General features: G+C 45.5%; 1 protein-coding gene across 1 annotated transcript in view; it reads right to left on the bottom strand.

The window, feature by feature from the left end:
• LOC135057245 (peroxidasin homolog) overlaps nucleotides 1-25,581 on the bottom strand; it is a 167,396-nt gene that overhangs the window by 33,740 nt on the left and 108,075 nt on the right. Inside the window, exon 15 of the mRNA XM_063963136.1 lies at nucleotides 17,652-17,809. Coding sequence (XP_063819206.1) covers nucleotides 17,652-17,809 — 158 coding nt within the window. The remainder of the gene's footprint in view (nucleotides 1-17,651; nucleotides 17,810-25,581) is intronic.

Here is a 25,581-nt window from a genome sequence, read left to right as displayed (position 1 = left end):
ACTAAACGATTGTACCGCACGTAATTGTGTGCATTAGTAAACCTGACCGGTACTATTTGTGTACGAAGGTCATAAACGCTATTTGTACATTCTAACGTGATTTGTGTAACTTTTTTTATTTTAAGGGAAGTTCGCTGCTCACTCAGGAACTATCCAGCAACCAATAGTTACTGGAAAGAGTAAGTGTTCTTCGGAGCACCCTCACAGGTTCCAGTAAATAGAGGTTCAGGTCGCAGGGGCCCTAGGTCGAGTACGCCAGCACCATATCGGTGTGATCAGGTCGTATTGGTCGGCGTGGGCGAGTGAGTGGGGTACTCGGTAAACCGCCACCGCCAGCCTATTTTGGACATTCGGTTTGCGTAAGGGTTGGTTAAATAAAGCAACACCTTCGAACTATGGGGGCCACTTGTTCAGGTAGGGGGCGATCAACCTCGGTTCGGGTTGATTCAGTGAACCGACCAATTGGGTCGGCAAGGTATGTAATGTGTGAGAAATACGGAAGTCACACAGAAGCTTTATGTGATGAATGGGAGAGAATGACAGTACATGACGGGGAGAAATTCCCAAGAGTAGGTAGCTTCAGCACAGAAGTGTTAACGAATTTAAGGAGAAGGATATGTCTCATTAAATCAACAAAGAGACGAATCAAACATTACGATTATTTGCAGTTGTGGCAGCAGGAAGGTGACATACAGAGAGGATTGGCTCAGGCGGCGGGATCTGGCTCAATCAGAAAACTGATAGCCACGGCCCCACCGCCACCATACATATCAGGAGAGAAATTGGTTGCGGAGAATGACGCACTAAGGTGTAACACACAAACACTTAGCAACTGTATAAATGTTAAAGATAATGTTAACCAATTAACCAATGCAAGTATTAACCCGTGCAAGTTGTACCCTGTTTTGAACTTTCCTCAGGAGTGTGATCAAGAAGACGAATCGGCAACAATTTCAGCGCTCTCTCTAGCAGCCACCATAGCAGAGACCACAGTAGGCACAGCTCCACCCACGAGATTAGTAACAAAGGCCCCTAGCGGAGGGATAGGTGAGGTCGTGTCTACAGGTAAGTACGGCACCATACACTATGCTGAAGCCATTTCACCACAGGCTGTAGAACCCACACAGAGTGATGTTGTTAGAGTTAATCCTGTTAGGGTAATAGCTGTTCCAAATGGGAAAACTGACACAACAGGGGTCACCCCTGTGAGGAACATTGCCATGTATAGCCCATTTTCCAGAATGGAATTAAGGACCATCGTGTCTGAATTCCCTGACCCTAGAAAAGATTTAGTTGCCAGTCAAAAATACATCAGAGACTTAGGTAACACTGTAGAGCCCAACAATAAAGACTGGCAGATATTGCTGAGAGCATGTTTACCCTCCAATGTTGACGCAACTCAATTTTTAGCTGATTGCGGATTAGATCAGGATGTACCTCTTACAGATGTGTACAACAAAGACAATGTAAAAAGAATAAACTTACAGTTAAAAGAATATTTCCCAGCGGTAGTCAGATGGAACAAGATATTCTCCATTAAACAGAAGGAGTCAGAGACAGCTGCAGAGTATTTTCACAGAGCATTATCAGAAATGGCAAAATACACAGGCATAGAGGACATTAAAACAAACATAAACCATCGAGAAGTAGCAGTATCGGTACTGATGGATGGTTTAAAAGAGTCATTGAAGACTAGGGTACAGACCACACAACCATGTTGGCGAGGTCTGTCTGTGGCTACTTTGAGAGAGGCTGCTATTGATCACGATAGGAACATCACCAGACACAGGGAACAACAAAGTGATAAGTTAATGGCCGTAAGTATACAGGTCCTGACCACAAGGCAGCCTTTGTTTGTATCACCAAACCCTGTGGGTAAGTCAAGTGTGGTTACTTGTTATTCTTGTCATAAACAGGGACACATGGCACGAGATTGTAGAGTAAAGAATGTACGAAACTCATACCAACCCCCTAGACAACGACACGACACACGACATTGGGAGCAAGGTCCGCAGAAACGGAGTTATGAGCCACATGCAGGGGAAACAAAAAGATACCCCCCAAACAGAGATTGGCAAACCTCTGGTAGTTCCCAGCTAACTCCCTCACAAGTAGTTGCTGCCAGCGGGATTCAGGGAGGTCACCATACCCAATAGGGGTGTGGCCATACCTGTAATCTGCAGCCAGTAAAATTGATTGCAAGTCTTGGAAGTGAACCAGAAATTGCAATCAATGTAGCTGGTAAATCATTAAACTTTCTTGTAGACACAGGGGCGGCCAAATCAGTGATAAATTCGACAGTGGGCATGAGGACCACTGGTAGGACAATTCCAGCCGTGGGAGTAACAGGAGTAGTCCAGCATTACCCTGTTAGCAAACCAGCAGAGATTACAATAGGGCCTTTACATACCAAGCATTCCTTTTTGCTGGCTGCATCGGCACCGACCAATCTCCTGGGAAGAGACTTACTGTGTAAAATGGGGTGCGTCATTTATTGTACTCCTGAAGGTGTATTCTTGGACATACCTGAGAATCACGCTCAGGAAGTACGAGACATGTTAGACTCCCCGTCAAAATTAATGTCACATACCACTATGACAAATAGGACTCCCTCCCAAGTAGAAGAAATGACATCTCAGATACCAGAGTCACTTTGGACAAAAGATGGACAGGACACTGGATTAATGGCAAACGTAGCTCCGGTAGTTGTACAAGTAAAAGATGGTAGGATAGCTCCAAAAATCCCACAGTACCCTCTGAAGCCAGAGGTGGAGTTAGGAGTTTACCCAGTAATAGAGCGCTTGCTACAACAGGGCATTCTGGTAAGAACGTCCAACACTGCTAATAGTCCCATCTTCCCTGTGAAAAAGAGTGGGGGGAGGGGTTACCGGCTAGTGCAGGATCTAAGGGGGATTAACAAAATAGTTGAGAGTCAGTTCCCCGTAGTGCCAAATCCAGCTGTCATCCTAATGCAAATCCCTCCCACTGCGAAATTTTTCACTGTTATTGACCTCTGCTCCGCTTTCTTTTCGGTACCTCTGCACCCTGACAGTCAATATTTGTTCGCATTTACATACAGAGGAGTCCAATACACATGGACTCGATTACCACAAGGATTCATAGATAGCCCAAGTATATTTTCTCAGGCTTTGCATGATTGTTTACAATCTTTCCAACCAGTGAGTGGATCAGTATTAATACAGTACGTGGATGATCTACTACTGTGTTCTGATTCATTGGAGGCATCCCTGAAGGATACGAAACAGCTCCTGTTTCATCTTTCAGACACAGGACACAAGGTTTCCAAAGACAAATTGCAATTATGCCAAACTAAGGTAAAATATTTGGGACACTGTTTAACACAAGGACAGAGACACCTGACCGCTGATAGAATTCAAGCAATTAGAGACATGACTCTGCCACAAACCCAGCAACAGATCAGAACATTTTTAGGAATGTGTGGGTATTGCCGTAATTGGATCCCAGGGTTTTCCATGTTAGCGTTACCTTTGCAGGAAATGGTCTCCTCAAACAAACCTGATCGGATTTCGCATACAGACGAGTCTGAGGCAGCATTTGAGAGACTTAAACAGTGCCTAACGCAGGCACCAGCATTAGGTATGCCGGACTATGGGAAACCCTTTGAACTATACGGAACAGAAAGTGCTGGTTGCGCGGCAGGCGTACTAACCCAAAAGCACGGTGATGCCAGCAGGCCAGTAGCATATTACAGCGCTCAGCTAGACACGGTAGCGCGATCCCTCCCCACATGCTTGCGAAGCGTTGCTGCGATAGCATTGCTAGTAACGAAAAGCGAAGACGTCGTGCTAGGTCACAACCTCACAATTCATACACCGCATGCAGTGTCAGCCTTGTTAAATTCTGCCCAAACCAGGCACGTCTCATCAGCGCGGTTTACAAGATGGGAATTGGCACTAATGGCCCCCGTAAACATCACCATAAGGAGATGCAGTGCATTAAATCCTGCAACATATCTCCCAAGTGTGTCTGGACAGACCCAAAGGGTGGAGGATGAGAGTACTGGGGAAGGAGGATTTAATACAAAGGAAGATACTCATGATTGTATAGAATATTTGACCCAAAATTTTACCGCAAGGCCTGACATCAGTGACAACCCACTGGAAGATGCAGAACTTACGTTCTACACGGACGGTAGTTGTCATAGACAGTCAGACTCGGGAGACTTGTGTACTGGATACGCAGTCGTAGATGACCAAGGCACCATAGAAGCGGAACCGCTAGGCCCACCTCACTCAGCCCAGGTTGCTGAACTGGTCGCCCTAACCAGAGCATGTGAATTGGCTAAGGGCAAATCAGTCAATATCTACACCGATTCTAGATACGCATTCGGGGTAGTTCATGATTTCGGAGCCCTATGGCGCCTCAGAAATTTCATGACGGCAGCTGGTACACCGGTAGCGCATGCAGCTCACATAAAAAGGCTTCTAACGGCGATACAGGAACCCGACAGAGTGGCTGTTATCAAATGTAAAGCACATACATATAGCCAAGACCCAGTATCGCTTGGTAACAGCCGAGCAGACGAAGCAGCTAAGTTAGCAGCTGCTACCCTCAGACAGACAGACACCACACAACTGATGGTATTTAATACCATCAACACACAGAAGTTGTGTGAGATGCAAAATTTGTGTTCCACACAGGAAAAGGCAGTCTGGAAGGCAAAGGGATATGGCCAGGAGTCCTCAGGACTCTGGACGGATGGACAAGGTAAACCGGTGGCCCCCAGAACATACCTTCCATGTTTGGCTGAGGCAGCTCACGGGCTGACTCATCTAGGCAAGGAAGGGATGTGCAAGTTGGTAAGAGCATATTGGTGCGCCCCAGGATTCTCCTCTCATGCGAGTAAAAGAGCCATGTCGTGCCTTACCTGTCTGAGAAAGAATATTGGAAAGGCAATACCTACAGAACCATCCCATATCCCACCTGCCGGCGGCCCTTTCCAGGTAATACAAATTGACTTTATACAATTACCCCCTTGTCGAAATTTGAAATATGTACTTGTTTGTATAGATGTTTTCTCAAATTGGGTCGAAGCATTTCCAGCGGCCACAAATACCGCTATGTTTACTGCGAAGAAAATTGTGCAGGAATTTGTATGTAGATATGGTATCCCTAGAATTATCGAAAGTGATAGGGGTACCCATTTTACAGGTGATGTCTTTCAAGGAATGTGTAAATTGATGGGAATTGATAGCAAGCTGCACACTCCATACCGTCCCCAGGCGAGTGCGAAAGTGGAAAGAGTGAACAGCACTATTAAAAATAAACTGAGTAAAGTGATGGCAGAGACAGGATTGACATGGCCAGAAGCTTTACCCATTGTACTGTACAGCATCAGAACCACTCCCAGGTCCCCTCTTAATCTGTCTCCCTTTGAAATCTTGTTTGGTCGACAACCGCATGTTATGATTAACCCTCAGGATGATTTGAAGTGTAACAATGAAGTAACTGTAAAATACTTGATTAACATGAGTAAACAGTTGAGGAATCAAAATGATAATCTGAAGTTAGTGATTCCTGATTTACCAGATAGTAATTGTCGTGACATTGAACCTGGGGATTATGTAATGATACAGAATTTTCTACGCTCAGGTTGCCTTATTGACAGATGGGAAGGACCATACCAGGTCTTATTGACTAGCACTACAGCATTGAAGGTTGCTGAGAGAGAGACTTGGGTTCATTCGTCCCACTGTAAGAAGGTCGTTGATCCAGAGAAGTCCTGTGATAAGGAACAGACGGTAGAGGTTGTATCACTAGAGTGTCTGTTCCAGGAGGACTGAGGCGGCACCTGAGCATTGAAAATCACAAGACCAAAAGCAGTTGTCGATCCCCTGTTCCCTTTTATTGTTTTTCTCCAATTTCCCATCCCATCTCCCTCAATTATTTTTTTCCCCCTTCTCATTCTTCTCCGTTTCCTCCTATAAGATGGACTTGCCCCAAGAGACTGTGATCCGGACTTTCCTGTTAACCATGATGTTGACCAGAGCAGTCTGTTCCGGCGAGAGTACCATGGAGGTCGAGAGAGGTTCTGGAATGGGTTCTGATGATAAAGATGGAGGCGTAGTTTTCCGAGAACAACATAATCAACAAGCAAAGGCGAGTATCAGAAAACGATCCGATAGCATTGACCATAGAAGGAATTGTGAAGGATTGTTAGCTGAAGAAAACTGTATCTGTAGGCTCTGTAACAATGTCATTGAGGATGGGTGCATTAAGAAATGCCAATCCAGTTTTAATATCCATATGGACCGGCATCCATTGAGTGACTATCACTCCTTAGTGGGTAATGTGTTAAACAAAACAGATTGTTGGGTATGCTCTCAAGTACCTCAGGGTCATAGCAAATCAGGGCTAGTACCATTTCCTTTAACGATAGAGGAGGTACTTGAGTTAAATGGTGGGAGACCGGTGGACCGGAGGTTTAATATCTCCAGCCCTCCTAGTTTGAAGCTCCACCAATACCATGTGGATAGGTCCCTATTATGTTTCAACATCTCCAATCCCCGAAAGCCGGGAAATTGGGAAGTGTCATGGAGTAACCACACCATGACCTTTTCGCATAGAGCAGATAGAATGCCTACAGATACAGAGCTTGTACGCCACATAGCCAGTAGAGGAAAATCTTTCCGGTATAGGTATACCTTAGGAAATAGGATTACTAAAGTTGGAGAGGTATCACCAGGATACTGTGCACATATCGTACAACCTGATACGTGTACTAAGCAGATGGAAGAATTAGGGTTAGGAGATTTCACATGGAAGGTGTGTAATATGGTTATGTCCTACTCCGTCCCATATGTTCTCCCCGATGATGCATATTTCATATGCGGGAGAAAGGCGTACAAGTGGCTTGCCCCAAACTCTGAAGGATTGTGTTATATTGGAAAAGTATTGCCTGAAGTAATGACTGTATCACATGACAAAATGAAAGACATACACCGTGGTGCCCAAGCTCCTTATACTCACACCCATTACGAGCACGTTGTTAAAAGGCACCTGATAGAGAAGACAGAGCATCCGGCCTCTGATCTGATAAGTGAATCCACCGGGATTCAATTCTTAATCGCGTTAGATTTCACCCGCACCGCTAGAGGAGTGCTGAATTATAAATACATATCGGCGCTCGCCAATTTGTTAGATAATATCACTGAAATGTATGATGACACGTTTAGGTATACTGGAAGAGAACTTCAGGCTTACAAAACAGAACTGGTACAGCATAGAATGGTTCTCAATTACCTCACAGCAGTGACAGGCGGATATTGTGTCACACTGGCAACACAATACGGCGTGAAATGTTGCACATATATTACGAATAGCACCGAGGACCCGGTCGAGGTCATAGACCAAAAGATGGACGATATTCTCCAATTGAAGTGGGAATTTCGCAGGAGACACAATCTCACTCTTGCTGCTGTAGGTAATGAGCTGACTGGTTGGGTGTCATGGTTGAACCCGCGAAATTGGTTTTCTGGCTTAGGAGACTGGGCTCAAGGAGTCATAATGGATGTTGGGAAGTTTCTCCTATGTATCTTAGGTGTTGTCATATCGATCGGATTGATATTTAGATGCGGTCAGGCTTTAATGAAGTGCAAACACCGTACAAGGGTAATGAGTTTAAGGAGTGAGGAAACTGTAATTAACCTGGACTTGATTTATGACCCTAATGTAGAAACAATGATGTGATGAAAATGCGATTTCTACGGTCCGTTTCTTTCACCTGTTTTTCCGTTTGCTCCAAGGTAACAAGACCCACTTGGACGAGGAATTTGACGAGACGATATACAGACAACGGATTGACCAAAGAAGAAGTTTTGACCACTTTAGATACGGACATTTGATGAACTTTGCCATGGATCCCCAGTTTCCCTAGAATTCTTAAACTTACGCTAGCCCAACATTTTTTTGTAAATCTATTGGCATTGACAAAGCTTTTTGCTCGCACCTAATGGGCAAAACAGCGCAAAGAAGACGACTTTCAACTGATACCGAACAAAACTTCAACCGACAGATGTACATTAACCTGACATAGAATACCACTGCATTTTCCATAAGTGTTCTTTATCTTCATCTCTACAACCCTCAGGTAATAACACACATAGTCGATAGGAAATACAGGCACAGATATCAGCAACCACATACCTCCCCTATTCATGTATCATCAACTAAAATGTGCTTCCCCATTTTGTTACAACCAAAACCGAAAAGAGCTCGGTAGAGTTTGACAGCCCATCCACAGACCCGTACCACGGGATAAGAAGGAATTCAAATGTATACTTCGCAATACCTCGAAGCTTGATTTACAACACGTACGGCACGATGATACATGACCCCCCAAACATGGACTCATACACACATGCTTCTGCTATCTCACTAGGTCATACTCTCTTCCCACCTACTCCTCACTCCTCCCTTACCGAACCATGGAAATGAATTAACCCCTGACATATATTTTTCTCCTTTTGAAATGTTTTAGAAGGTGGCAGTTATTATTGACTGCCAAAGGGTGGACTGTCAAAGTCAGAAAAATGTCTCTACACACACTGCCATATTTGCACCTCATACTGGTCCGTGCTGCGCATGCGTACGCTCTCCCGTACGTGCGCATACTCACAGTCGCGGGCACCCGCAGGCGCATGGTATGCGTATTTACGGTAGAGTTTATGCGATCGTAGCGTGCGACTCAATCATTACATATTTTCACTAATAATGTATTTTGTAGATCATGGTCCCTTTGATAGATTCTGAAAGTTTGGTTAATATAGAATGTTCATGAACAGAGAAATCCCTCTTTGTTTGATACGAAGGGTCTGACAGGAGTAATACAGTGGTGTTTAGTATCCATCGGAAGAATATTTAATTAGAAATATTCCGGTGTTGGTTTGAAGCAGATCAATCGCTCGTGCGAATAGTTATGGACATAAGAAGTTTATGAACATTTACTTTATTTGCACTTTATTACCCATGCGGCGGGAAACCCAGTTTCCCTCCCACCTGAGCAGTTGGAAATAGTCACAGCCCACCTGTATGAATCAACCTATGACCTTTTATTATAATGCGAAGCCGAATTCCTGTGTCCAATGAACAATGAGATTGTAGGGACCATTGAATTGTATTGTGTGTGGGGCATAAATAGGCAGGCCGATCATATCCAGCTCACTCTCTTCAACGGTTCTCATTGCTGATAATCGGGAGCTGGATATCGAGGCGCATGCGATCGTTTCCTTTGTGCGTAAGTTTTTCTCCGTAATCATACTGTTTCTCTCTTGTTATTGTGGGCCAATCTCTCTCAATTTCTCTCTCTCTCTCCTTCTCTTTCTCACTCATTTTCCCTTAAATTGTATTGTATTGAATTTCCTGTGTAGTTATCTGGTTAGGTAGTCTATGTTATATTGTAGTGTATGACTTGTATTGTGTTTAACTCTTTTGCAAGTATAGCATTCATAATATATATTTTAGGCGTTGGACCCTGAGCACGGTATCTGTGTGTTTCTTATAGTATTAAGTATTCTCAGAGCGTCGGTGACGCTCAAACAGCTTTTAAGGTAATAAGGTTATACTGTGTTGCATTTACTCTCTAACATTACACTAAGGTTTTACTGCACAATACACTGTTTATGGTTTAGATACAAAGGTTTAATATAGTGAGCGCCAGCTCCGCTGGTGATCTCCTCGTGGTCCCGAGCGTTCGCTACGCTATAGCGAATCATTACTTTAGTTAACAGCCAATAACGTGCCTGCCTGTGATCTCTTGGCCGTGAGTGAACGTGACGCTTGAGCGTCTCGATCACGGCAAAGCGATTGTTACGCAACTAGCGTACCCTTACGGTACTTCATACGTAGATAGCGTACAGTGTTCTTAGACCTCATAAAGGGTATTATATACGATAAATATTTAGCTTTATCAGTGGCGAGCGTAACAAAGCCTCTTGCGGCTCACTGCGCTCGCCATGCTGTGGGATCGATGGAGAGCTACGCTCACCACAGGTTCTATTTTCCCTCTATGGGGTATATTCAATTCTTGTCGGATCCTTTCCAACAAAGCAGTTTTCAATGAATGGCAAAATCAGACAGGATTTGTCCGTTCCCGAAAATGCCAATTCAACTTTTCTTAAAGTCTGATTGTCATGTCCGAAAGCACACAGGACACGGCGGGGAGAGCAGGGAACACCGCGGCTGGGACAGAGAACGCGGCGGGGAGAGCAGGGAACACTGCGGCTGGGACACAGAGTGTGGTGGGGAGAGAAGAGAACACCATGGCTGCAGCAGCATAGCAGGAGGATGGGGTGCCACTGCCAGACCTCACGAGTCCACCCGGCTCCAGCAAGTGAGGTCCCAGCTCTGGCACTGAACCCGTCTCCTCCTCTCAGGTGCTCATCTGACTTTTTTTAAAAGTCGGATTGAGATTGTTGGAAACGGGGTCAAAACCTGATTTGGCCGCATTTCCAACAAAAGCACGTGAATCCGTGGCTACTCCGCCGACCCACGTGTTTTCCGATTGAATATGTCTGAACCCCTTCCAACCTAAATCAGTCGGAAACTGCCGTCTTTCTGACAAGACGGCAGTTCCAACTACAATTGAATATACATATAGAGGGGAAATCACCTACCTCGCCAGTATACCGGCGGCGGTATGGTGCCCCAGTCGAGATTCCAGCATCGGTATTGTGAAAGCCGGGATCCCGTCGAGCGGTATGCTGACCACATACTGCTGTAACATCTCACTGCAGTATTAGTTTCACTTTAAACTAGGGATGGACAGTGCATTGCGATGGTTTGCAACTATTGATGGTTTTGTTGAGATGGCTGTGTCGTTACCATTCTATGGCAGCATTGCAATGTTTGCCGCCATCAAATGGTAAACATTTGATGGTGTTCCGATCGTCCCAACCCTCGTCCAGCCACGCAGCAGATGGTTTGCGCTTGAGATTTATGCATGCGCAAAAAAAAATTTCCCCCTCAAATTATTTGATGCGATGGTCAGTTATCATCGCATAAAAAGATTTGATGGCGGAAGCCCAACCCTTAATGTGTGGTGTACTTCCGATGTCCATCCTTACTTTCAGCTGTGTCAGCTTCCAGTAGACAAAGGAATCATTTGATCCGTGTGGCGGCATCTAGTGGTTGGCAGCACAAATAACAGAGGTGAAGAGCAGAGTTGGCTTTTATAATATAGGATAGGATACTGTATAATATATGCTGTTATGTATCCCAGGCATGCCCCCTGTCTTTGGATGCAGTCCTGCCAGTAGCAAGGCAACAGCACTTTGGCCCATGCAGCCTGGCTGTTACTGTGCCCCATGCTGCACGCAATGCCACTATCTGCATCAATGCAGCAAGCAGGGGAAGGCATCAGCCATCAGCGGGCACAGGCAGTGCAAGGAGAGGGGCATTGATTCCTCATCTTGTCCTAATCACCATCTGGCTCCCGCCTTGGAGGGAGCTCCGAGCAGCTCACCCAACCTATACTGCGGAGGGTGCAGGAAGAATGCAGTAGGCTGCTGGTCTAGCATAGATAGAGGAGCCCTGCACACAGTCCTTCTCTGGTGTGTGGGGACCAGGTTATAGCCTGCAGGCGGCTGCCATTGTGCCCCATCTATGTAATTGCTGGTGGTGGCCCCATCCAAGTCCCATTCCCAAGTCTCTGATTACTCCATGCCAGCTGCTCCCCTGATGTTGCTGCCTGCCGTGGTGCTTCTCTCACAGTGAAGGGCCAAGCATCATTATTAGAAGCTGTGGCCCCATTTTTTGTGTAAGATTCTTTGGGCCCCTCTGAACATCGGGGCCTGGTATTGGTGTCCTCTTTGACCTCCTGTTATAGGAAAATGGAAGGGATATACAATTTCCCAATTCTTATGGAATTTCCTGTGCTAAACTACATTATGCCATTAAAGCAACGCTGGAGATATATAGATAAGATAAACTTACCTTTGTTTATGGCCAGATGTACAAAATTCACCAATTCAAAGCTCCAAAGGATTTTCTGACAAGGAATAATCTAAAGTAAAAACCTTTGCGCTTTACCAGGACCCAAAGAACAGGTAAGCCCCTATGCCAGAGGTTCCCAAATGTGTTCCTCAAGGCACCCCAACGGTCCAGATTTTAGGTATATCCATGGCTCAGCACAGATGGTTAAATCAAATTGACTGAGGTACTAATTAATATATGCTGTTATGTATCCCAGGCATGCCCCCTGTCTTTGGATGCAGTCCTGCCAGTAGCAAGGCAACAGCACTTTGGCCCATGCAGCCTGGCTGTTACTGTGCCCCATGCTGCACGCAATGCCACTATCTGCATCAATGCAGCAAGCAGGGGAAGGCATCAGCCATCAGCGGGCACAGGCAGTGCAAGGAGAGGGGCATTGATTCCTCATCTTGTCCTAATCACCATCTGGCTCCCGCCTTGGAGGGAGCTCCGAGCAGCTCACCCAACCTATACTGCGGAGGGTGCAGGAAGAATGCAGTAGGCTGCTGGTCTAGCATAGATAGAGGAGCCCTGCACACAGTCCTTCTCTGGTGTGTGGGGACCAGGTTATAGCCTGCAGGCGGCTGCCATTGTGCCCCATCTATGTAATTGCTGGTGGTGGCCCCATCCAAGTCCCATTCCCAAGTCTCCGATTACTCCATGCCAGCTGCTCCCCTGATGTTGCTGCCTGCCGTGGTGCTTCTCTCACAGTGAAGGGCCAAGCATCATTATTAGAAGCTGTGGCCCCATTTTTTGTGTAAGATTCTTTGGGCCCCTCTGAACATCGGGGCCTGGTATTGGTGTCCTCTTTGACCTCCTGTTATAGGAAAATGGAAGGGATATACAATTTCCCAATTCTTATGGAATTTCCTGTGCTAAACTACCATATGCCATTAAAGCAACGCTGGAGATATATAGATAAGATAAACTTACCTTTGTTTATGGCCAGATGGACCAAATTCACCAATTCAAAGCTCCAAAGGATTTTCTGACAAGGAATAATCTAAAGTAAAAACCTTTGCGCTTTACCAGGACCCAAAGAACAGGTAAGCCCCTATGCCAGAGGTTCCCAAATGTGTTCCTCAAGGCACCCCAACGGTCCAGATTTTAGGTATATCCATGGCTCAGTACAGATGGTTAAATCAAATTGACTGAGGTACTAATTAAGTCACCTGTGGTCAAGCGTGGATCTACTTTAAAACCTGGACAGTTGGGCTGCCTTGAGGACTGCATTTGGGAACCTCTGCCTTATGCAATAGAAGAAAAAATTAAAAACACTGTCTAACTACTTATACTAGAGACAGGAAAAAACGGGAAGAGGATAAACTGCATTAATCTAGGATTGTTTTAATTCTATGGAGTACTGAAAGTAAAGTAATATTTGCCTTTGAGTTAAGAAGAGGAGAAAAAATTATAAAATTGACAAGTCCATTGGATTGGAAATTGGGGTTGCATTATACCACATCTGCTGGCGTTTTAATTAGCCGTCTCTACCTTGCCTAGAAACTAAGGGGTAAATTTACTAAAATGGGAGCTCTATTTAAGATGGGATGTTGCCCATATCAACCAATCATATTCTACTTCTCATTAATCTAGTACCTTCCAGAACATAATACCTGGAATCTGACAGGTTGCTATGGGCAACATCCCATCTTAAATAGAACTCCCATCTTAGTAAATTTACCCCTAAATTACCCACTGAAAGAAGTGTTATGTACAGTATAATTTCAAGGAAAAGGAATTCTTGAAAAATATAATTAACAGTGTTCCTTGCCAAAGGTAGAGGAGGGGAATCTCAAATCTTGGAGCTTTGTTCCAGCAATGGACCAGCTGGAGCACCTCCTTCCTTTACCCCAGCTCCCAATGCCTTCATGAGCTGCTGACAGAGCTCTTGCCAGAGGAGAGATGGGCGGGGGGGGGGGGGGGGGGGGGGGGCTGCAAGTGACTCAGGAATCGACCCACCCCACCATATATAAAGCAGCCAAGACTGATGTGTCTGAGTCCTGTGTTACCTGTTATCTGATGAGAAAATTCAGGACTGGAGAGAGACAGGGACACTCAAAGTCCTCCCGAGCCCTGTCCCAGTGTGTAACATAGAATGTGCCCATCTAGTCTGTCCTTAAGGATAGATTGATAGATAAATAGATTGATATATATAGATTTATAGAGATAGATCTAGATAGAAATTTGTGAGTATTAAATCTAATATTGCTTCTTTGCAAGTGGCCCCCTTTACCATTTACTTGAGGGGTGCTCACTGTAAGGACTTTAGAAATTTGCCACTTGAAGTTGAACTTATTTATTTACTTATTAATAGTTTCTTATATTAACGGTTTCAAATTCTGTTGTGATTTACAATTGGACACGACATTGATAAAACAAAATTGGGTAATTAGAGACAGTCCTTGATTTAGGAAAGCCCCTACATCCAGGGGCATAGCTAGCTTAGGTGCAGTGAGTGCAATGGTGGGAACTTTCAGGTCAGCGGTGAGGTCACTTTCGGTCAACCGCTGACCTGAAAGTTCCCACCATTGGTTACAATGGAGCGCATAGGCGCTACATTGTAACACTGCCGTGTGCCGCCTGTCAGACAGTACAGGAGCACACAGCCGATCAGGAGGGTGCTACAACGTGGCGCTCCCTGATTGGCTGAGGAAACCCACTTAGACATCAGTCAGAGTGGGTTTCTGGCATTCGGGGAAAGGGGGCCCATGTGAAAACATGGGTCCCCTTTCAGTTCGTGGTCGGGTCTCCGTTTTTTTATTTTATTCAAGTACGTGGATTACAAAAGGAGTTACCGAGGAGCCGAAAACACTGGATTATGTGAGTATAATTTTTTCTACAGGTACACCATGGATTCTACTGGAGAAGAGGACCGACCTGTGTGGGAACATAAGGTAAGTATGTGTATATGGAGGTGTGGATGGATGTATTAAAGTTATACTGTCAAGGTGTGTGTGTAATGTCTTTATTGTGGTATTTTTTTAGTAGTAGTACTACAGGTACCAGCGGGCCCATTTTTCCGCCGCATGCTGGTACTTGTGGTTCTCCAAGTACCAGCTTGCGGGGGAGGCTTGCTGGGCCTTGTAGTACTGCTACTAAAAACAATATCAAACACTTATCACAAAGGCTATCAGCCCCCCATCCGCAGCCCATTGGATGGGGGGGACAGCCTCGGGCTTCACCCCTGGCCCTTGGGTGGCTGGGGGGGGACCCCTTGATTGAAGGGGTCCCCACTCCCCCAGGGTACCCCGGCCAGGGGTGACTAGTTGGATATTTGATGCCACGGCCGCAAAGGCACTGTATAAAAGTGACCCCCGGCTGTGGCATTATCTGTCCAGCTAGTGGAGCCCGGTGCTGGTTTCAAAAATACGGGGGACCCCTACTCTTTTTGTCCCCCGTATTTTTGGAACCAGGACCAGGCGCAGAGCCCGATGCTGGTTGCTTAAATATGGGGGAACCCCTGTCCATTTTTTCCCCATATTTCTGCAACCAGGATCGGCTCAAAGAGCCCGAGGCTGGTTTGCCTTAGGAGGGGGGACCCCACGCAATTTTTTTTTTACATTTAAACTTAATTTTTTTTATAACAAAGTGCACAATGAAGCCCAGCATGGATCTCTCAGATCCGGCCGAGATTCATTGTATTAAAGTCGGCAGTGTTTTACAAGTCACTCACGTAAAACACTGCCAAAAAAAACGAATGACATCGACATCGGAAAACCCGAAAATGCATAATACGGCAGCTTAGTAAATTAGTCGTAATCAATTCAAAAAGTTGCATATTTACACTTTCGATGTCATTCGTGATTGAACTTTGACCTCAAACGGGAAAACACGAATCTTAGTAAATTTACCCCTAGGGGAGAGTCTTATTTTGAATGGGAGGGCATTCCACAGATTGGTTGCAGCCCAAAGAAGTCCCACAATCATGAATGAGAGCGAATAATGAGTGTGGATGAGAGATTTAGCATATTTGAGATAAGCGAAGAGATGTACGTTGGTGTAGTTTGGTTATGGCCATGTGTGGGAGTAAAAGTATTTTATATTGAATACAGGTAACCAATGGAGGGACTTACAGAGTGGGTCTGCAGATGATGAACTTAAGTACTACAGTCTCGTCCTTTTTGCCATTAGGCCTCACCCCTTTGTGACAGAATTCCATGAATTTCAGGTTAACAAAGATGATGCGATTCACTGAGATTTGCATAACTGTAGTCCCCCATCCATTTTTCAAGGAAGAGGGCAGGATGCGTGAGAGTTTATCTATTGAAGAGTCATCCATCAATGGTTGATGGTTTCAAACCATATATTTTTTGCACATGCGCAGAGGAAATGAGACCATGGTCATGCATGTCCAGTGAAGAAAATATGGAATTCTGCAATCAATGGTGAAAACATCAACCATCAGTAGTCAATGGGCAACCCAATTCAAGAGTCCATGGTACTCCCCAAATAGTTGTGAGCATGCCAGTTCTTCTAGAAGAATAGATGTTTGCTCCAGGACACCTTGTTCCCTTTTCCCCTTTCTGGGTACTTCTTTGTGAGTGTGTATGTTATAGGTCATGAGCAGACATTGTGGTGGCAGGACAACAGAACATTGTAGCGCATACACTAAAAACTGTGATCAGTCCCCTTCAGCAACTTTGATCCTTTTTGCAATATTCAATGGCATGAGACAAGACTGTCCCATCTCACCGCTCTTACAGTATTTGTCTTGATTTTTTACTTCTTGCAACCAAAGTAAAATAAATTCAGAAATTTCATGGGTACAATTAAACTGTTTGCCGTCAATATCCTGTTGACAAATCACCCTTGAACTTTACAGTTTGTTTCAGATTCTAATATTAAGTCAAATGAAAGTTTAGCATTTTGAGCTCAGTCAACAGGTGTGGTGGCAAAAAGGGTTCAGACTTTGGAGATGGAGCTCTACAAGGCAGCAGGCTGGACATTTATCCACACGTTCTCTAGTCACTATACTATGGATATTTTATCCTCTACTGACACTGCATTTGGGAGACCTGTCCTTCACAAGCCACTTAAATTGATTATGCAGCATATGCCTGTTAGTTTTCTTTATAGCTCTTCCAACTATATTACTCTGGTATATCCCATTCTAATGTCTGAAAAGGAAAACAGCTAACTACTGTATAATTACCGAGAAATTATTTTTCGTTGCTATTCTGATATACTCTATAGCAGCCTAGATTTTTCACCCTTGTATATATATTTTTTAGAGACAGATTTAAAAAAAATTCATAGGCAAGGGGGAAAAAATTTCCCGGTGTCATGCATGTAGGTATGACCTTTGAATCAAACATCTGTAGAAGCAGGGTTTAAACCCATTGTCCTGTGTTCCCCAATGTAACACTTGTGAAATGTAAAACTGTGGCACTATGCTGCTGTGTTTACATTTTAATGGTGCCAATAATAAAGTTAAAACCATGTCTGTCTCTTTAAAGATACCATGCTTCTCTCTGTAGCTATAGTGGCAGAAGCTAAGCGGGTTTGGATAGTAAACCAAAGAGATTGAGGTCATCAGCAAAGAAGAGACAAAAGGGGAAAAAAGGCACCAAGCTCAAAATAAAACACTTTGACAATCTCACCACCAATTCAACTAGAGTCAATACTGCAGCATCACATACTTGTGCTGTTCAGATTTCCAGGGAGTCCTTCCTGCACATGTTGCTCTATTAATTCCAGTGTCCTTTCCAGGATTTCTGCTGATCTTACACTCTCAATAGCCTGGGGATCTCGAGGGTAACGGGCAAGGGCAAAGAGGTCACTTGATGATTTAGGAAGCCTGTGTAAAGACAAAATCTAGCTTTCTTGCAGATTTAGCAACATTATTATCTCGGTGGTGCAAATCCATAGTTGCACGCAATCGAAGTGTGGTCGCAGTGCATATATGTGAAAAACAAATATGTAAATCTGTGCCTGTATGTAGAACTGTACACATCTTTGTGGCCGCACAACCTTATCCATCTGCTTGTAAAAGTAGTCATCATCAACACTATTAGCAGATATTTGCAACATTCCCATACAAAAGTACAAGTGATACTTGAAGAATCAAACCGATCTTTGCATATGCTTAACTCAGTATGGCCCGCAACTCCACCTACACACCTATAATATGTCCTCAGAACACTTAGCTTACATGTTAACCGCTGGCGTTTCTATAATGGGTGCAGTGTGTGCGCTGTACACGGGCCCGTGGGTACGGAAGGGCCCACACCACACAACCTGCACCCATTTTTTCATTACTTACCTCTCCAGATGCTGCAGCAGCGGTGGCAGTGACTGAGCACCAGGTGGTGCACATGAGTCTGGGGAAATGGTGTGGCGGCCATTTTCCTGGTGTTTTGTTCATGCACACTATGGAAAATCGCTGGGAAAATGCCCACCGCCCGATTTTAACGGGGACCTGTGCGCCAGCTAGTGCTGATTCCCTATCACTGCTGCTGACTGCTAGAGAGGAGGAGGCCCGGACAGAGACTCACTGCACACGGGCCCCCTCCTCTCTGAGGGGGTAATTCAGAGATGATCGCAGCAGCAAATTTGTTAGCGGGTGGGCAAAACCATGGGGGTAATTCTGAGTTGATCGCAGCAGGAACTTTGTTAGCAGTTGGGTAAAACCATGTGCACCGCAGGGGAGGCAGATATAACATGTGCAGAGAGAGTTAGATTTGGGTGGGTTATATTGTTTCTGTGCAGGGTAAAAACTGGCTGCTTTATTTTTACACTGCAATTTAGATTGCAGATTGTACACACCACACCCAAATCTAACTCTCTCTGCACATGTTACATCTGCGTCCCCTGCAGTGCACATGGTTTTGCCCAACTGCTAACAAAGTTCCTACTGCGAACAACTCAGAATTACCCCCCATGGGGGTCATTCCGAGTTGTTCGCTCGGTAAATTTCTTCGCATCGCAGCGATTTTCCGCTTAGTGCGCATTCGCAATGTCCGCACTGCGACTGCGCCAAGTAAATTTGCTATGCAGTTAGGAATTTTACTCACGGTTTTTTCTTCGTTCTGGTGATCGTAATGTGATTGACAGGAAGTGGGTGTTTCTGGGCGGAAACTGGCCGTTTTATGGGTGTGTGCGAAAAAACGCTACCGTTTCTGGGAAAAACGCAGGAGTGGCTGGAGAAACGGAGGAGTGTCTGGGCGAACGCTGGGTGTGTTTGTGACGTCAAACCAGGAAAGACAAGCACTGAACTGATCGCAGATGCCGAGTAAGTCTCGAGTTACTCAGAAACTGCACAGAGATGTCTTATCGCAATATTGCGAATCTTTCGTTCGCAATTTTGATAAGCTAAGATTCACTCCCAGTAGGCGGCGGCTTAGCGTGTGCAAAGTAGAGATGTGCACTTGAAATTTTTCGGGTTTTGTGTTTTGGTTTTGGGTTCGGTTCCGCGGCCGTGTTTTGGGTTCGACCGCGTTTTGGCAAAACCTCACCGAATTTTTTTTGTCGGATTCGGGTGTGTTTTGGATTCGGGTGTTTTTTTTAAAAAACACTAAAAAACAGCTTAAATCATAGAATTTGGGGGTCATTTTGATCCCAAAGTATTATTAACCTCAAAAACCATAATTTCCACTCATTTTCAGTCTATTCTGAATACCTCACACCTCACAATATTATTTTTAGTCCTAAAATTTGCACCTAGGTCGCTGGATGACTAAGCTAAGCGACCCTAGTGGCCGACACAAACACCGTGCCCATCTAGGAGTGGCACTGCACTGTCACGCAGGATGGCCCTTCCAAAAAACACTCCCCAAACAGCACATGACGCAAAGAAAAAAAGAGGCGCAATGAGGTAGCTGTGTGAGTAAGATAAGCGACCCTAGTGGCCGACACAAACACCGGGCCCATCTAGGAGTGGCACTGCAGTGTCACGCAGGATGGCCCTTCCAAAAAACCCTCCCCAAACAGCACATGACGCAAAGAAAAAAAGAGGCGCAATGAGGTAGCTGTGTGAGTAAGATAAGCGACCCTAGTGGCCGACACAAACACCGGGCCCATCTAGGAGTGGCACTGCAGTGTCACGCAGGATGGCCCTTCCAAAAAACACTCCCCAAACAGCACATGACGCAAAGAAAAAAAGAGGCGCAATGAGGTAGCTGTGTAAGATAAGCGACCCTAGTGGCCGACACAAACACCGTGCCCATCTAGGAGTGGCACTGCAGTGTCACGCAGGATGGCCCTTCCAAAAAACCCTCCCCAAACAGCACATGACGCAAAGAAAAAAAGAGGCGCAATGAGGTAGCTGTGTGAGTAAGATAAGCGACCCTAGTGGCCGACACAAACACCGTGCCCATCTAGGAGTGGCACTGCAGTGTCACGCAGGATGGCCCTTCCAAAAAACCCTCCCCAAACAGCACATGACGCAAAGAAAAAAAGAGGCGCAATGAGGTAGCTGTGTGAGTAAGATAAGCGACCCTAGTGGCCGACACAAACACCGTGCCCATCTAGGAGTGGCACTGCAGTGTCACGCAGGATGGCCCTTCCAAAAAACACTCCCCAAACAGCACATGACGCAAAGAAAAAAAGAGGCGCAATGAGGTAGCTGTGTGAGTAAGATAAGCGACCCTAGTGGCCGACACAAACACCGGGCCCATCTAGGAGTGGCACTGCAGTGTCACGCAGGATGGCCCTTCCAAAAAACATTCCACAAACAGCACATGACGCAAAGAAAAATTAAAGAAAAAAGAGGTGCAAGATGGAATTGTCCTTGGGCCCTCCCACCCACCCTTATGTTGTATAAACAGGACATGCACACTTTAACCAACCCATCATTTCAGTGACAGGGTCTGCCACACGACTGTGACTGAAATGACGGGTTGGTTTGGACCCCCACCAAAAAAGAAGCAATTAATCTCTCCTTGCACAAACTGGCTCTACAGAGGCAAGATGTCCACCTCATCATCATCCTCCGATATATCACCGTGTACATCCCCCTCCTCACAGATTATCAATTCGTCCCCACTGGAATCCACCATCTCAGCTCCCTGTGTACTTTGTGGAGGCAATTGCTGCTGGTCAATGTCTCCACGGAGGAATTGATTATAATTCATTTTAATGAACATCATCTTCTCCACATTTTCTGGATGTAACCTCGTACGCCGATTGCTGACAAGGTGAGCGGCGGCACTAAACACTCTTTCGGAGTACACACTTGTGGGAGGGCAACTTAGGTAGAATAAAGCCAGTTTGTGCAAGGGCCTCCAAATTGCCTCTTTTTCCTGCCAGTATAAGTACGGACTGTGTGACGTGCCTACTTGGATGCGGTCACTCATATAATCCTCCACCATTCTTTCAATGGTGAGAGAATCATATGCAGTGACAGTAGACGACATGTCCGTAATCGTTGTCAGGTCCTTCAGTCCGGACCAGATGTCAGCATCAGCAGTCGCTCCAGACTGCCCTGCATCACCGCCAGCGGGTGGGCTCGGAATTCTGAGCCTTTTCCTCGCACCCCCAGTTGCGGGAGAATGTGAAGGAGGAGATGTTGACAGGTCGCGTTCCGCTTGACTTGACAATTTTGTCACCAGCAGGTCTTTCAACCCCAGCAGACTTGTGTCTGCCGGAAAGAGAGATCCAAGGTAGGCTTTAAATCTAGGATCGAGCACGGTGGCCAAAATGTAGTGCTCTGATTTCAACAGATTGACCACCCGTGAATCCTTGTTAAGCGAATTAAGGGCTCCATCCACAAGTCCCACATGCCTAGCGGAATCGCTCCGTGTTAGCTCCTCCTTCAATGTCTCCAGCTTCTTCTGCAAAAGCCTGATGAGGGGAATGACCTGACTCAGGCTGGCAGTGTCTGAACTGACTTCACGTGTGGCAAGTTCAAAGGGCATCAGAACCTTGCACAACGTTGAAATCATTCTCCACTGCGCTTGAGACAGGTGCATTCCACCTCCTATATCGTGCTCAATTGTATAGGCTTGAATGGCCTTTTGCTGCTCCTCCAACCTCTGAAGCATATAGAGGGTTGAATTCCACCTCGTTACCACTTCTTGCTTCAGATGATGGCAGGGCAGGTTCAGTAGTTTTTGGTGGTGCTCCAGTCTTCTGTACGTGGTGCCTGTACGCCGAAAGTGTCCCGCAATTCTTCTGGCCACCGACAGCATCTCTTGCACGCCCCTCTCGTTTTTTAAAAAATTCTGCACCACCAAATTCAAGGTATGTGCAAAACATGGGACGTGCTGGAATTTGCCCATATTTAATGCACACACAATATTGCTGGCGTTGTCCGATGCCACAAATCCACAGGAGAGTCCAATTGGGGTAAGCCATTCCGCGATGATCTTCCTCAGTTGCCGTAAGAGGTTTTCAGCTGTGTGCGTATTCTGGAAAGCGGTGATACAAAGCGTAGCCTGCCTAGGAAAGAGTTGGCGTTTGCGAGATGCTGCTACTGGTGCCGCCGCTGCTGTTCTTGCGGCGGGAGTCCATACATCTACCCAGTGGGCTGTCACAGTCATATAGTCCTGACCCTGCCCTGCTCCACTTGTCCACATGTCCGTGGTTAAGTGGACATTGGGTACAACTGCATTTTTTAGGACACTGGTGAGTCTTTTTCTGACGTCCGTGTACATTCTCGGTATCGCCTGCCTAGAGAAGTGGAACCTAGATGGTATTTGGTAACGGGGGCACACTGCCTCAATAAATTGTCTAGTTCCCTGTGAACTAACGGCGGATACCGGACGCACGTCTAACACCAACATAGTTGTCAAGGCCTCAGTTATCCGCTTTGCAGCAGGATGACTGCTGTGATATTTCATCTTCCTCGCAAAGGACTGTTGAACAGTCAATTGCTTACTGGAAGTAGTACAAGTGGGCTTACGACTTCCCCTCTGGGATGACCATCGACTCCCAGCAGCAACAACAGCAGCGCCAGCAGCAGTAGGCGTTACACGCAAGGATGCATCGGAGGAATCCCAGGCAGGAGAGGACTCGTCAGAATTGCCAGTGACATGGCCTGCAGGACTATTGGCATTCCTGGGGAAGGAGGAAATTGACACTGAGGGAGTTGGTGGGGTGGTTTGCGTGAGCTTGGTTACAAGAGGAAGGGATTTACTGGTCAGTGGACTGCTTCCGCTGTCGCCCAAAGTTTTTGAACTTGTCACTGACTTATTATGAATGCGCTGCAGGTGACGTATAAGGGAGGATGTTCCGAGGTGGTTAACGTCCTTACCCCTACTTATTACAGCTTGACAAAGGCAACACACGGCTTGACACCTGTTGTCCGCTTTTCTGTTGAAATACCTCCACACTGAAGAGCTGATTTTTTTGGTATTTTCACCAGGCATGTCAACGGCCATATTCCTCCCACGGACAACAGGTGTCTCCCCGGGTGCCTGACTTAAACAAACCACCTCACCATCAGAATCCTCCTGGTCAATTTCCTCCCCAGCGCCAGCAACACCCATATCCTCCTCATCCTGGTGTACTTCAACACTGACATCTTCAATCTGACTATCAGGAACTGGACTGCGGGTGCTCCTTCCAGCACTTGCAGGGGGCGTGCAAATGGTGGAAGGCGCATGCTCTTCACGTCCAGTGTTGGGAAGGTCAGGCATCGCAACCGACACAATTGGACTCTCCTTGTGGATTTGGGATTTCGAAGAACGCACAGTTCTTTGCGGTGCTTTTGCCAGCTTGAGTCTTTTCAGTTTTCTAGCGAGAGGCTGAGTGCTTCCATCCTCATGTGAAGCTGAACCACTAGCCATGAACATAGGCCAGGGCCTCAGCCGTTCCTTGCCACTCCGTGTGGTAAATGGCATATTGGCAAGTTTACGCTTCTCCTCCGACAATTTTATTTTAGGTTTTGGAGTCCTTTTTTTACTGATATTTGGTGTTTTGGATTTGACATGCTCTGTACTATGACATTGGGCATCGGCCTTGGCAGACGACGTTGCTGGCATTTCATCGTCTCGGCCATGACTAGTGGCAGCAGCTTCAGCACGAGGTGGAAGTGGATCTTGATCTTTCCCTAATTTTGGAACCTCAACATTTTTGTTCTCCATATTTTAATAGGCACAACTAAAAGGCACCTCAGGTAAACAATGGAGATGGATGGATACTAGTATACTTATGGATGGACTGCCGAGTGCCGACACAGAGGTAGCTACAGCCGTGGACTACCGTACTGTGTCTGCTGCTAATATAGACTGGATGATAATGAGATGAAATCAATATATATATATGTATGTATATATAATATCACTAGTACTGCAGCCGGACAGGTAGATAATATATTTATTAGGTAATGATGACTGATGACGGACCTGCTGGACACTGTCAGCTCAGCAGCACCGCAGACTGCTACAGTAAGCTACTATACTATAGTAGTATGCACAAAGAAGAAAGAAAAAAAAAACCACGGGTAGGTGGTATACAATTATGGATGGACTGCCGAGTGCCGACACAGAGGTAGCTACAGCCGTGGACTAACGTACTGTGTCTGCTGCTAATATAGACTGGATGATTGATAATGAGATGAAATCAATATATATATATGTATGTATATATAATATCACTAGTACTGCAGCCGGACAGGTAGATAATATATTTATTAGGTAATGATGACTGATGACGGACCTGCTGGACACTGTCAGCTCAGCAGCACCGCAGACTGCTACAGTAAGCTACTATACTATACTAGTAGTATGTACAAAGAAGAAAGAAAAAAAAAAACCACGGGTAGGTGGTATACAATTATGGATGGACTGCCGAGTGCCGACACAGAGGTAGCTACAGCCGTGGACTAACGTACTGTGTCTGCTGCTAATATAGACTGGATGATTGATAATGAGATGAAATAAATATATATATATGTATGTATATATAATATCACTAGTACTGCAGCCGGACAGGTAGATAATATATTTATTAGGTAATGATGACTGATGACGGACCTGCTGGACACTGTCAGCTCAGCAGCACCGCAGACTGCTACAGTAAGCTACTATACTATACTAGTAGTATGTACAAAGAAGAAAGAAAAAAAAAAACCACGGGTAGGTGGTATACAATTATGGATGGACTGCCGAGTGCCGACACAGAGGTAGCTACAGCCGTGGACTAACGTACTGTGTCTGCTGCTAATATAGACTGGATGATTGATAATGAGATGAAATCAATATATATATATGTATGTATATATAATATCACTAGTACTGCAGCCGGACAGGTAGATAATATATTTATTAGGTAATGATGACTGATGACGGACCTGCTGGACACTGTCAGCTCAGCAGCACTGCAGACTGCTACAGTAAGCTACTATACTCTATAGTAGTATGTACAAAGAAGAAAGAAAAAAAAAAACCACGGGTAGGTGGTATACAATTATGGATGGACTGCCGAGTGCCGACACAGAGGTAGCTACAGCCGTGGACTAACGTACCGTGTCTGCTGCTAATATAGAGTCTAGACTGGATGATAAATTATTGATAATGAGATGAAATCAATATAATATCACTAGTACTGCAGCCGGACAGGTACTATATATATTTATTATGTAATGACTGATGACGGACCTGCTGGACACTGTCAGGTCAGCACAGCACC

The sequence above is a fragment of the Pseudophryne corroboree genome, chromosome 3 (assembly GCF_028390025.1).
Source record: "Pseudophryne corroboree isolate aPseCor3 chromosome 3, aPseCor3.hap2, whole genome shotgun sequence".
Classification (NCBI taxonomy): Eukaryota; Metazoa; Chordata; class Amphibia; order Anura; family Myobatrachidae; genus Pseudophryne; species Pseudophryne corroboree.
This window is presented reverse-complemented; position numbering and strand designations above follow the sequence as displayed.